Here is a 14348-nt window from a genome sequence, read left to right on the forward strand (position 1 = left end):
TTGTCTCAGTGCCACTGTCTCTAAACCAGACAACATTGCTGGTCTCACCACTGTCTTGTCCACCTTTCCTTTCATTCTTGCTGACACTCTTTTGTCACACATCACACCTCACACTTTCCTCCACCCGTTCCAACCTGCTTGCACACGTCTCTTCACTTCTTTTCCACACTCTCCGTTGCTCTGGAGTCTTGACCCTAGATACTTAAAATCCTCCACCTTCTTCACCTCTACTCCCTGTAACCTCACCGGTCTACTTGAATCCCTCTCATTTACTTACACACATGTACTCTGTTTTACAGGTTAATTGAAGATTTTATCGCGAGATTACAGAACGGTGGCGTGCGTAGCAACCGTAAGCAAGCGCTGTTCTCTTTTTTGGCCCCGCCTACCAGCGACAATGCCAAAATCTGACCAATCAGATTCCAGCTCATAACGTCTCCACCAATAAGATATCGCTGGGCGTGTCCTTGGGGCGCCGTGTTTCGTGTGGAAAGTTTACCGGCTCGGGTGCAAAGTTTCAGCCGTCTGCAAAGCGGAGCTCGTCGGCAAACAGGTCTGGAATATGCTGGTGACGACCACGGTGCATTTATGCTGTAACTAGACTCACATCCCGGATTAATTTCGCCGTCTTTACATTTAGCCGAGCGATGGTGTCCAGCGCTGAATGAAGACGCTGTTAGCATCGGTCGTATTGTCTCAGGGAACCAGCTAGCTTACCGTAAGTCGTTAGCTTGGAGTTTACCGGGGGTGCTAGCTAGCTGGTGTCCGAGTGATCTCGTTCACCCGAAACTTGACTCGACGAAGTACCGTTACCGTGAGGAAGGCAAAATGGCTTGCGAGCCTAATCGTGTCCGGCTACTATGCATGCTCTCATTGACTTTTGGGTTTTTCATAGTGGAAGTGGTGGTGAGCCGGATCACCTCATCTCTGTCAATGCTGTCGGACTCCTTTCACATGCTGTCGGACGTCATTGCGCTGGTCGTGGCTCTGGTCGCGGTGCGATTCGCGGAGAAAACCCAATCCACCAACAAAAACACTTTCGGCTGGATCCGGGCGGAGGTGATGGGGGCTCTGGTCAACGCGGTGTTCCTCACTGCGCTCTGCTTCACCATCGTCCTGGAAGCAGTCGAGCGATTCACTGATCCACAAGAGATCGAGAGCCCGCAAGTGGTCGCCGGAGTCGGTGCTGCGGGGCTCCTGGTCAACTTGCTCGGTCTCTGCTTGTTCCACGGGCACGCCGGCGGAGGCCACGGACACTCCCACGGAGGTCACTCCCATGGAAATAACGGGAATAAGAAGAAGAAGAAGTGCAAATCGCTGAAGGCTGGGAATGGATCTTCAGGGGAAGAGACCAACAACTTCGTGGGGAATTACAGCAGTCCCGGTGAGGTGAAACAGAGGAATGGTCAGTAGAGAAACTAGAGTTTTTTCATGCTGCTCTAGTCACTGGGCTTTAGACTTGGTTGCCTCCCCCCGTTGTTGAAGTGTGTATTTTTATATTAGTGTCCACACTAACAGGCCTGTAGCCTTATTTAGTCCTAAATCTAATCTGATAGCATGTGCCAGACTTTGTCTCCATTGTCCCTATTGCATAACAATATCTCAGATGTACCTTCAGCTCACCCTGACCAACTGACTGATCCTCATTGTTTTCTTTGAAAGTTAGACTTCTGTTTGTTGTCAGATTTCGGTTGGGTTATTCTTTCCTTGGAAACGTGGCAACCAGCGTGACATAAATGAGTAAAGCCTCAGGTTTCAGGCTCTGTAAAGACTGACCAGTATCAGCTGGTTTATAAATGGAGATATGTGCCTCAAAGTGTCAAATCCTATTATTTATTTTTACTGTTCACATTTTACTTCAATTTCCACAGTTATTCTACAAATATATAGTTTGTAAATTAGTGGAGGTGTGTTGGTCATGCAGAAACAACCCCTGCATCCCTCTATAATTACTGATCAGTAATTATTGATGAAGAGATTGATGTCTAATCAATGCCAACCCCCCTCCTCAATGAGCATCCTTGGGTCTGTCCTAGACTCTGCCATCGTTGCTCACTGAGGGGTTAAATCCATGCAGGAGAGTGTTAGTGCTCCACACTGTTAGGCCCAACAATTGTCCACGCCCTGATAGTTGTTACTGGGTTATACATCAGTGTAACCGTGAAGTCGACAGCCCCAGCCACACCATTAGCTGTAGATAAATGACCCAACCTGCTCCCAGAATGTCTCAGGTGCCATTGTCTCCCCACTGTGTACGCTGGCACACATTAGTACTTGAATTCGCTTAATGTGAATTACATTGTTTCTTAGCATTTAGGATCCCAAATAATGGGAATTTCCTTTTCTGTAACCCACCATGGCTGTCTGGTGTGTTTCTCCTGTTTGGAGCCCTGAGGAGTTATAGCACAGACTGAGTCACAAGGCTGAATTGTCCTCTACAGTGAAAGCTGGAACACTGTTAGAAAGGAAAAACACTAATATGTCAACTTAATGGCCTGTATGTCTCAGTAAAACATCCTTAGGCACTCTCCTGTTGACTTTGAAAGGAGCAGCTCCAACATATATCACCTGATTTCATCACAGGCTACAGTTTTTCGCCTCCAAATGATTTAACTAAACAGTTTATCAACTGACTGCCGTTGATAGCATTATCTTGGAACCGTCTTACTGCAGGATTGTTTTTCTACCATTATAAGATTGTTATTTTGTTTTTCTATCATGTCTCAAACGCTCCTTTCAGACATGGACTCCTTTCCAATAATCCGACGGCATCTGAACGTATTGGCTTCATGCTTGAACAAGCACCCTGGTCACTTTTCTGTAAAACTCGAAGCGGCAGTTTTATTAGAATATTAGACATTCACATTTGGTTTCTAACATGGCCCAGGTCTGAAGTGCATGCAGTAGCATTAATGGATAGGGACACATATAACAAGATGATATTATGTACAATGCCAAGCAAAAGTTTGGACACATTTTCTCATTGATTGTATGGGAAAGTGTGTCCAGATCTTCAACTGGTAGTGTGTATTGACTGTACATGTCTCTCTCTCTCTCTCTCTTTGTTAGTTGCTCAGCTCACTAAAAAAAAAACAAAGTGTAAAAATCTGAATGATAGGAAGCCATCACTTTAACAGAGTGATGGAGACAGAAATGCACATATCCAGTGTCTGAGAAGGACTAAAGCAACATTTCTGTTTGTGTTATTTCCAGGTTATCTCCCTAACTGTTTTGGATGCTACGCTAGTATCTCAGTGTCAAAGTCCAATTGATTATTTAACACTCACTTTGTGATCAAGTAAACTAAACTAACCTTTCTGTTTCTGTCTTCAGAATTCAGCCGTAAAGACAGCACAGAGGTGCAAATGAATGGCAACACTTACTATGAAGACATGGACCATGACCACGACTCGTCATCTCAGCTGAACATGCGCGGCGTCTTCCTGCATGTGCTGGGTGATGCCCTGGGCTCCGTCATCGTGGTTGTCAATGCTATTATATTTACCTTTGTGTGGCAGCCCTGCTTACCTGATGAGAATTGTAAGAACCTATGTGTGAACAACCACGATGCAGACCACCATCATGTCAATGATACTGGCACGACTGTGCCGACCGAAAAGTTTGCGGGTCCTTGCTGGGTCCTCTACCTCGATCCCACCCTCTGCATCATCATGGTGGGCATCCTGCTGTATACCACCTACCCGCTGCTCAAAGAGTCAGCCCTCATCCTACTGCAGACTGTGCCCAAGCAGATCAACATCCACCGGCTCAATGAGCGGCTGCTGGGTCTGGATGGTGTGCTGGCCATTCACGAGCTGCACATTTGGCAGCTCGCCGGCAGCCGCATCATCGCCACAGCTCACATCAAGTGCCATGACCCTACATCCTACATGGAGGTGGCCAAACGCATCAAGGACCTTTTCCACAACGAGGGCATCCATGCCACTACCATCCAGCCCGAGTTTGTCACGTTCAGCTCAGAGTCTCGCGACTCCCTCTGTGAGCTCTCCTGCCGGACTCAGTGTGCTCCCAAGCTGTGCTGCGGCTCTGCGGACAAACAGAATGCAGGCTCTGACAAGAAGGCCAGCAGTGACTGTAAGGGTGCTGACACTTCACCTCTGGAGGTAGTCAGTGAGATTCCAGAGCAGGTTGCAATTGTTCAGGCGTGCCCTCGGTCAGCGCCTGAGCTAACCATCACCAGAGAGGTGGAGTCATCTCTGTGAGATGGAGGGAGCAGACAGAAACAAAAGAAGCTGGAAAACTACTACTTCAGGCAGAAATCATCGTTGTCATTTGCAGGACGCTGTTATCTTTTTGACCCTTTGTTTGAATAATTTTCATTAGTCTTTTGTTCTCTCTCATAGCCCCTCCCCCCCTTTAATGGATGACTGACCCTCCTAAAATCCCCTGTGTTCATGTGTTTGAGTCTCACTTTCTCTCATTTTTCCTCTCTCCATGTACCGATAACTGCTCCCCTCCCTCACAAACACTGCTCAGCCGTTCTCTTGTCGGTTGCTCTTGTCGGTTGCCCTGGCAATATGGTGGTGATGCATGTTGGGGTTCACTGACCTTATCTCCTCCAGGACTGGAGCGAGGCCTGCATGAGTGTCCCTCATTAGCACTGTGTTGTGATGCGTCATCTCGTCCCGTGTTTCTGTGCCAAAGCTTCTCAATGCAGGACTGAAGGGATCGGAGAGACATCTTCTCCTTCAAAAGGTCACACACAACACATGCGAATCGGAGCACACACATCACTAGGTTGTTTTATTTAGCCTGTGAACCTGTTGGTTTTTTTTTCTGTAGACTTTCACTTGCTGGCCCCAAATTAAAGAGTATTGTATTGCGTAATAATTTAAGTATTTAAGTTATTAGAAATGATATATTCCTTATGTAGATGCTGTTTGTAACATTTTTGCAATTTTTTTTGGCACATCATCTATGCTGTAGTTAATTTACAAATGTAATGTTTTATAACAATCTTGTATTTTCTGACTCCTCTCTGGCCTTGACGCACTTTTAATTGCAGTCATTAGTTGGATACAGAAGCCGTATCAACACTTCTCCCACCTTGCCTTCTTCACTACACAAAATTGCTGTGATATGATAGTAGACAGTGTAACTGAACTTCGCATCTGATGAAATCTTCATTCAGAAATTCAATGCCTTTCAAGCCAGAGGGGTTTGGTCTGTCTGGAGAAGCGGGCGCTGTACACTATCAGTGAAACTCCACCCTTTGTAGTGGAAAGATTTCTGGTGGTTTCTCGTGATTTAGTTTTTAAACCCCCATGAATGTCTTCTGCACCTTGGCACAATCCATGCTGAGAAAGTTTTTTTTATCTTTCCAGGACATTTTACAAAGTTTGCATGAACAGACATCTGGTGTTCTAGTTTTTAAAGTTCCAGTTGCTGCTTGCCAGTACCTGCTGGTATCATCCGACATTACTCTGAACTGTCACATAGCTGGTCAGTCCTCTGCTTTGGACAGCTGTTTTTGCTGAATGAAAGTCCATTTGGTGGCCTTTTGAAATTTTCCCTCATCGACACAGATATTTAAAGGTGACCCATTGGTGCATTTCAGTTCTCCACTCAGTTAAATGTGTATGCAATATAGAAACGTGCTGGGAAATGTATTTCAATGCGCTCCTTCAGTTACTTTTCTTCTGTGACTTAAGATTTGAGCCCTATGTGCACACTGAAAAAAAGTGTTGTTTTTGTATTTTATTTTAGATATGACATGTCCGCTGATATACAAACAGTACCTGTCCAATGTGTCATTGTGAAATTAAAAAAATGGGTGTTTGATACAGTTACTCAACCCAAAATTGTCAATTGTCTTGTACTTCCTTTCTTCACTTTTATTTATTTAGCAGGAAGAAGAGTGACGCCTGTTAAAGCAATAGTGATGTAAAGGACATTAAAGAGGAGGTTTAGGTTTAAAGAAGCTGAGGCCTGAGGCCTGTGTTCCTGCTAAGGCCAACTGAAATTTAGATGGGTGTGTTTCTCTATTTTGCAAACTTTGTGCTCTCCTCAGAGAAAAAAATATTGCCTCAAGTGAAGGCAAATTTTTGTTTCATGCTGTGAAAGAACATGTTTGAGAATGTTTTCTGTTGTTGGGTTGATTTGCCAAGCACTTCCAGAGACATTAATATAAAAACAACAGATGTACTCAGAATATTTTCTGCACTTTCTTCAGTAACACAACTGAGAATAAGAATATCAGGCTAAAATAATTTTTAATTGTTTAATTTCTATAACTTGCATTATAGAACCTGCTTTGCTTAGGGATCATTGTTCCACACGGACTGTAATCACTGTTGCACAATGCATTTCATTATCAAACGTTGGCGCTATGGCAGAAATCAAAACCGTCTGTAAAAAAAAAAAAAAAAAAAGACAGAAAATGTCAAAGGTTTGGGATCATTTCAGCAGCAAGATGACAAACCGGCTCACCCAGCGGAGCCGACGCAACCTGTTGTTTAAACAATAGTAAAAACGCAAAAGTCTGTTTTATCCAATTACTTGAGTAGTCGCTGAAATATTCAGTAGAATGCTCGACTCCAAAAATAATCGATAGGTGCAGCCCTACAAACAACACGTTTTGTCTTAGAAGCAAAATAATCAGGAAAATATGAAAAATAGCACAACTACAGATGTCAGATAAGATATAGAAGTGTGAAGCTACGTAAAAGGTACCGCTAAGATTTACTTTGGTACAGTGCTTCTGTAAACAGCAAGACTGTTAATGCAGCATTGAAGGTCAGAAATAAAGAAAAGTAACTAGTGAAGAAAATAGAAGTCAGTTAAATCTCACTAATTTGCAATGAGAGTTTACAGCTTATTGTAGATGAGACTGTGTGTACATGTAGATCTAGTCTCTAAATCCAACAGGATGTTTGCGGCTCATGTCTTCTGTCCAGCTACAAAACCCCAGATTACCCAAACAGTAATAATGGTGACAAGTAAATCTGAGTGAGAGTGAGCTGTGGAGTGTCATGCTGCAGTTACATAAGTCCATAATGACAGTGTTTCACAGCTGTAGTCTGCAGTGTGAAGGAGCTGGCTGAGTCTGTGTGTGAGTTTCAGTGGAAGTCTGCTGAGGCTGCTGCTGACAGCCTGAGGGGACTTCATGTAACAGGCAGCAAGCATGGGGCTCTACCCAGCATTCCTCAGTCTACCCAGCATTCCTCACTGCTGCTCTCTGTCCCCTTTCATATGGACAGAAAGGCTCTGGCACAGAGCTGCTCTCTCTCTCTCTCTCTGTGTTCTTTGTTGGAGTCAGGTGTTGTTGTTTTTTGCTCTGTCTCACAGCCCATTGTGTGTATCAGTGACATGAGTGTGTTTGTGTCCACAACTGACACAGGTTGTGCCTATAATGTTTATCCACCCTGACTCCCAAATGGGTTTTCTGTGCTAAAATATCTTGCAGTATCCACTCATAGTGGCTACTGCATTATTCAGCGTATTTATAGCTGTGCTTCAGTTTGCAGGTTGGTTAGGGAGAGGGGATGGTCCACTATTTCCACTCTTCTGATTTCCAGAATCTTTTAAGGAAATGTTTGATATTTTGAGGAAATGTGCTCGTTCGATTTCTGGTGGAGAATTTGATGATGAGATTGACACATTCTTGTGTCAGCCATAAAGACACGGGAACACGGGAAGCATTGTCCAAATGAGTATAGCCATTAGTATCATCCTTCAGTTTATAGAGTAGATGCAATGTCTTCACTGATGAGGCTTTTACTGTGAAAGTTAAAGGATTTATTTATTATATTATATATTTTACACTTATAGTAGAGAACCATTCATGTCATTTTTAGTTCATTATATGGAAGAAAACCAAAATTATCACATATTAACTTTTGAAAATGGGTCATGTGGCAGTGAGGTTGGTGGTTTGGTGAAGTTTTCTTTTAAACAATGGCAGAAACACTGAACTGAAACAGGGACACATATGGAAAGAAGAACTTTAAATTGGTAAAAATGCTGTAACAACATTGGTTTTATGTCCGTCAGTGTGTAGGCTGTAAAGATGACGACGCAAGCATGCATGATTTAAGTGAAAATGAAGCTCACAGCTTGTTTCATTTCCTCTGACCTGCACTTTCTAAACTACGCTCTTTTTTTTCTCAACTTATGCTGTGGCCTTTTTATTGCTTCACAGTAACTCCACCCTACTTTGTATTCTTTCACTTCTTTTGCTTCTAATTCACTGTGCAGCTCCTGAATGGGTCTCAGTTAAACATTTATAGAGGGAACTTACCAACATTGATGAACTTTTGGCTGTTTATAAAAAATTGTGGTGTTTTGTAATAGTCTCTCCCTAACTACAGACAGGGCTGAGAGGTGAGTTCAGAAGAGAGAGGTGCAAATAAAGAGAGAATCACGTGATAATCCCTGGACGTTACTGCAGGACTGTCCTCTCCCACACCAGAAACCTTTAATCTGACCACATACGCAGACCTGTGGGTCTTAAAGAAAGATTAGCCAAGGCTGGAATGTTAACCAGCTCTCTGGTGATGATGATGATGATGATGATGATGATGATCAGTCGAGGGAGTCCACAAATCCAGTTCTGTCCAGTGCTTTGATGCTAACAATCACCCAGAATTGTTGCTTTTTCACTCAGTCCTGTCTCTGGTTTTCACTCAGTCCTGTCTCTGGTGTTGAAGTGTTTTTAGACAAGGTTCAACCTCAGTTGTCATCATGTGATTTGTGAAGAACAAAGCTAGAAAGCACTTGCACAGCCTCATAAGTCCAAGATAAGCAGAGACAAAGAGGAAGTCAGGCAGCAGAAGGACAAAATGCAAAATGAAAACATAGTCACAATAAAGTTAAACTTAAAGAAAGGTGCAAAAGAACAAAGCTACACCAATTATACTTGAGATTGTGATTTGAAACAATAATAACATCTTATGAAGTTTCCTAAAAAAAAAAAAAAAAAAAAAAAAGGTTAACTTGGTTGTAATTACAGGGAATTAGAGACAAAATTCATTTATAAAGTAAAATTTACTTTATTGGATCAATTATTTGGAGGGATTCAACAATCCAGGCCACAACCCTGCACCTGATAACATCAGTATTTTATGAGCCCTTGTCATCTTTAACGTAAAATATTAATCTGCAAAGAAGCTGCAGTTCTGAGAGGAATTAGAAATACAGATAAATGGAGAGTTCAGTATGGGAAAATGTGGGATTAAAAATGAAATAATCAGCTAAAGCATGAGCCGCTTGAGCAAAGTACCACATCTGATTGATGATAGTGGTGGGCTGCTACTTTATTTCACCTACAAGCACATTTCAGCCATGACTGGCCCTGAGGAGGAGGACGTGGGTGCTGAGGACCGTGTGCTTATGACTGCAAACTTTGTCCTGATGGTCTGAATTCACGTTAAATGATAAAAATCAAGTGACAAAGCAAACCTTGTGTTTTCTCGGCGCTGGGAGGGAAGGAGCCAGTGGAAAGACTTTGGGTTAATGTTTCACTATCTGCCCCATGCTGTACCGTCAAACCTCCCTCTCAGACTTTGATCATGGAGTTGAATAGGTTCAAGCAGCCACAGTTAATTCCTGATAAACAGAGGGATAACAGCACCAGGAAAAGAAAAGATCAGCACCTAACACCTTCTGTCTCTCTCCTTTTCACTGCAATCTGCATACAATAAAGATAAATGGCATCATTTAACACCTGCTATGGGCATATTGAAGCGCATTAGCTGTTGGACCGATCAGGGTGTGAGCACTGCAGCATCTCATCACATCACACATGAACAGAAGATGAGGAAATTCAAATGTTATTAGGCTGGTTGTATACGTAAATTGAAACTGGTTGTTACAAGGTTATTTTGCCTTTGTTTAGTAGATTTTAACTCAACCCACATGCAGGGAAACTTCCAGCACAATCCCAGCTCCATTTGTCACTTATCAGTTTGTCACCAAAGGTACAAAGCTGCCAGGTCCCCCAGTAAATACAAAAAATAACAGAAGTACCTAGAAAATCATCATACATTTAATAATAATCAATTATACACTCAAATAGAGCAGAGAGTGGTGTCAGATAATGTGGCCTGATTTACAGGCAAAGCTGTTTTATCGTCTTTCCAAGCTTTGAAATTGTCTGTAAATCACTGAAAATATGGTCGTCTTGTGTCCACATGAGATATAATCACATTAAACTAATAAAACAGCAAATGACCTTCTTAAACTGTTTAAAATGCTAAGATATAGGGACAATCTGATCAGATCTGATCAGTGACTCCTCTGCGTTTTGTTGTTTTTTTCTTTGTGCACAGTGTGTTTGCTGGACTTCCTTCCTCCTGATGTGCTCCTCCTTCTCTGGCTCACAGATTTTTATGCTTCACATTTATCTTTGGAAACAAACACACAGTCACCGCTGCGTTTGTCCATACTTCATCCCTCCCCCCACCAACACACACACACACACACACACAGACATTTGTTCCCTGCATATTATCACGAGAATGTGTGTAATAACAGACAAGAGGAATTCTGTGAAAACAGCAGATTCATTCCTCAGAGTACGATCCCTGTAACAACAACAGAACATAACGGACGTGTTTGGTTTTGATATGTGCTCCTCCTACACAGATATTGTACATCTGCTGGTAAAATATAATGAAATCTCTCCTACTCATTTTCTGTCTCTCTGTCCTCCAGGTGGCCATCATATAATGGAACCACATTTGATCGTGCTTTATAGCAGTTTTACACTTTTTAGCCTCACTGGGGTCTGGAAATGTAAGTGACCTTGACAATACTTAGATACATCATCACATTTTGTGCAGACATTCATGTTCCTCAGAGGATGAGCCCAATCAGACTTTGTTGACGTTTAGAGTCACCAGCAGGTTGATGTTCTTGTTTTTTGAGGAACTGTCTAAGCAATCAAGGATCTTGTGCAGACGTACTGTCTACCTTGTTCAGTCCTGGGATTTTGCATTAATATAGAAGACAGAAAAATTTCCAGGTTTCTGGGAGTAAAAACAATCTATCACAATGTCACAGAACATGGTTTTTTACCTTTAGTACACAGGACTGAAAAAATACAGAGATTTTTAGGATATTGGTGCTGGTTTGTGAGAAAGACACAAACAAAACGAGCAAACACTTAACTGAAGAGGTCATGAAGTCATAATGTTATCTCAGTGTTCAAGGGACACACAAGGGATCCTTATGTCCTGTAGCTGTGCAGCAAGTATTTAGTCACACTGCAGATGGGTCAAGCTGCGAATGTTTGCAGTGTTATCTAAGACACAAAGATTAAAAAAGAGCTAATGATGTGGCTAAAGACATAGCATTCTGCATAGAAAGTGAAGTACGGCTTGATTAGAGGATTTTTATTTATTTTATTATGTTTCCAGCCATCTGGCCATGCAATATGGCCGTGTAACAGGCGGAGAATCAGACCTCAGGCTGTCTCTGCCAAACTGGTTATCTGATTGCAAGCTGCCACGCTGATGTCCACTAAGTCGGCTGAGCAGGGAAAACTGGGATAAGTTTGTATAATATGTTTTGGGATGTCATCACTCTTCCTGTACATGGTTTTTAGCTGTGTATTAAAGTGATTTCCAGCTCATTGTTTTGGTTTGAGTTTTAATCTTTTGACTGACTTTCACTGTTTCATCAGCATCTTTCTCAGCCTCAGCAGGTAGCGGCTGCTGTCAATTAGTGAATTTTGAAGGTGCTGGATTCTTTCTAGTCTTTATGATAACTCAGATTTATGCTTTTTGGTCATAATTACCATAATTACCAACTAAGTCGAAACAGAAATTCAGATTTTCTTGACTGTTAAGATGAATTGACATCAGCTGTAATCCATCAGAAAATGAAACCTAAATGTAATAGATTTTATTCAGTATTAGCAATTAAGAGTTTTTTTCAACACTCACAACACTCACCCAAACATAAAACCATCTTGACTGAAGATATGAATGCTTTCCTATGTGAATCAGCCAGCTCATCAGTTATGATTGTGCTATAAGTGTAAATGCTCCTTTAAACTGGACATTCTGTGTAAGGATTTACAGCAACAAAACAACTCAGATCATTCACTGACAGTAATTAATGCTGCAGCCTGAGGCCAGTGTGAGGTGTTGATGAGATCCATTGTGCAGTTTCCTTATGCCTGTGATGAACTATGAAAACGTGCAGCTCAGTGTAGATTCACTGACCTTAGGCCGCGGTCCATAGAGGCTTTTCTAGTAAAATGGGGCTCTGGACAAAGGCCAGTGAACAAGAGCATGTCAGCAATTCAGAGGTTTTTTTCACTGCACTCGTGATTTTCCCTGAACTTCCTTCCTATACACTGAAGTGCCACCAAGATCGTTTCAATGCTAGTCAGATTTTAAAGAAGAAGTGTTGCTGTTAACCATGATTGTGCAGCTTTGGGATTACATAATGAAGTTTGAGCAAGGTGAAATTTTTAGTGGGTTGTTTATTGAGGCAGATAAGGAAGAAGCTAGTTTGCAGCAGTAGAGTTACAGCGACTGAAATGACATAGGAGTTTTATATGTTGGTGCCAAGATATTAATACCCTCTGATAGATGTATTTTAATATGATAATTCTTCTGTTTACTTTAATTTCTTTTCCAGACAGTCCCCCTTTGCCTCCCTCTTTCTCACACTGCTCACACTTTAAGTAAAAGTAGCAATAAAGTAGTAAGTAAAATACAAAACTAAAAGCATCCATGTAAAAGTGCAGAAATATTTTAAACAAAGTTCCTTTAATTACAAGTGATACATCAATATGGAATTTGTTGATTAAAACATTTTATTTTTAGGGGCACTAATAGTAGCTGGCATGGTGGTGCTGTGGTTAGCACTGTCACCTCACTACAACAAGGTTCTAGGTTCAAATCCAATTTGAGCGTGGGGCCTTTGAATATGGCATTTGTATGTTCTTCTCTTGACTGTGTGTTTTCTCCAGGTACTCCAGTTTCGGTTAGGTCAAGTGTTGACCCTGAATTGTCCGTAGGTTTTAATGTGAGTGTTTGTCTCGATGTGTGAGCCCTGTGATAGACTGTGATCTGTCCAGGGTGTACCCCGGCTCTCGCCCAGCTGGGATTGGCTCCTGGCCTCCTGTGACTGTGAATGTCCAAGGATAAGTGGTAGATTACGTATGTAGAGTGATTACTTGTACACTATATTTAAGCATTTTGCATCATGAACATGTTGTGTCTGTATTTATCGTGAAATAAGTGTCTTTGTTTTGTGCCCGGTTCATCATGTGACTCCTACACTTCAGTGTAATGTGCACAAAGCCCTGCACATGTACAGGGGCTCTATGTGAAGCAGCCTGACAATCAAACAAAGCTCACATTCAGCTCAGTCGGCGTCTGTCCATAGCCCTTTTTCACTGCTTGTTTCTTCTCTGGAAGAGCAAAAAGACCTGACTGTATTTTAAAGTGTTAATCAACAGGCTCTGAATTTTTATGTTGAGTGAAATCTGGTGTTAATTCAGTCGACACTTTACTTGAAATGTTTCTCTACTAACTTCACAGTCAGGTTTTCTTGTGAAGCTCCCTTCACTGTTTCTTTATTTCTTATCACATTCCACTAAGGAACATGTTCACATATTATTTGTTCAGTAGGTGAGGCAGTGTGTTTTTATTTTCTCAAACCTTTCAGGCTTTTCATCTCAGAAATGCCAAGTATGAACTCCCTAAACAAAAAACTGAATTCCAGGAGCTCCACCCAAAAACACAAGCAGCACCAACTGTGAGGGTCAGTATCCCTTAACTGTTACAGCACTGTTAATGTTACAGCTGACATAAATAAATAAAGAGGCCAAGAGCTTCTAGGAAGCCTCAAAGCTGTTCAAATTGTAAAAAGCTTCCCTCTAGTGGTGTGTTTGAGTGCTGACACAATCACCAGTTACTTTCAACTTCAAAATCACATGGTTTACAATAAAGACAAATACGCATAGAAAAATTTTTTTTTTAAAAAATTATTATTATTATTATTATTAAATTAATTAAGGCCAGAAAATGTGTCATTTAAAGGTCTGGTGCATCTACTAAATATTGTCAGAAAATCCCACTTAAGTAAAATAACTATTCAGCAAATTGTGCTTCAAGTATAAAAAGTTAAAGTACTCAGTGGTTTCCAACCTTTAGGGGTCAGGTTAACAATTATTGATTTATTGATTTATAATTATGGATTAACAAATAAAGAAAAAACAAAATTCAGCTTCACAAATTAGGATTTTTTTTATTATTATTATTTTAATTTTTTCTTTGTAATCGTTAGTAAGGATTTCATTTTCTAAACTTATATGTTTTAATACAGTAGCTGCAGTGGATTCCTGAAACTGCGAACATCATCATGTAGGA

General features: G+C 41.4%; 1 protein-coding gene across 2 annotated transcripts; it reads left to right on the top strand.

Annotated features, from left to right (window-relative positions):
* The first annotated feature begins 464 nt into the window (after positions 1-464).
* On the top strand, positions 465-5829 carry slc30a1a (solute carrier family 30 member 1a). Of its 2 annotated transcripts, none has more exons than XM_026319026.2 (2): positions 465-1384; positions 3334-5829. In XM_026319026.2, the coding sequence occupies exons 1-2, from the start codon at positions 829-831 to the stop codon at positions 4221-4223; spliced, it is 1446 nt and encodes a 481-aa protein (XP_026174811.1). In that variant the 5' UTR covers positions 465-828; the 3' UTR covers positions 4224-5829. The 2 variants fall into 2 exon arrangements, with proteins under 2 accessions (XP_026174811.1, XP_026174810.1); XM_026319025.2 differs by having other exon boundaries at positions 466-1405.
* Positions 5830-14348: the final 8519 nt, after the last annotated feature.

The sequence above is a fragment of the Mastacembelus armatus genome, chromosome 24 (assembly GCF_900324485.2).
Source record: "Mastacembelus armatus chromosome 24, fMasArm1.2, whole genome shotgun sequence".
Taxonomy (NCBI): Eukaryota; Metazoa; Chordata; class Actinopteri; order Synbranchiformes; family Mastacembelidae; genus Mastacembelus; species Mastacembelus armatus.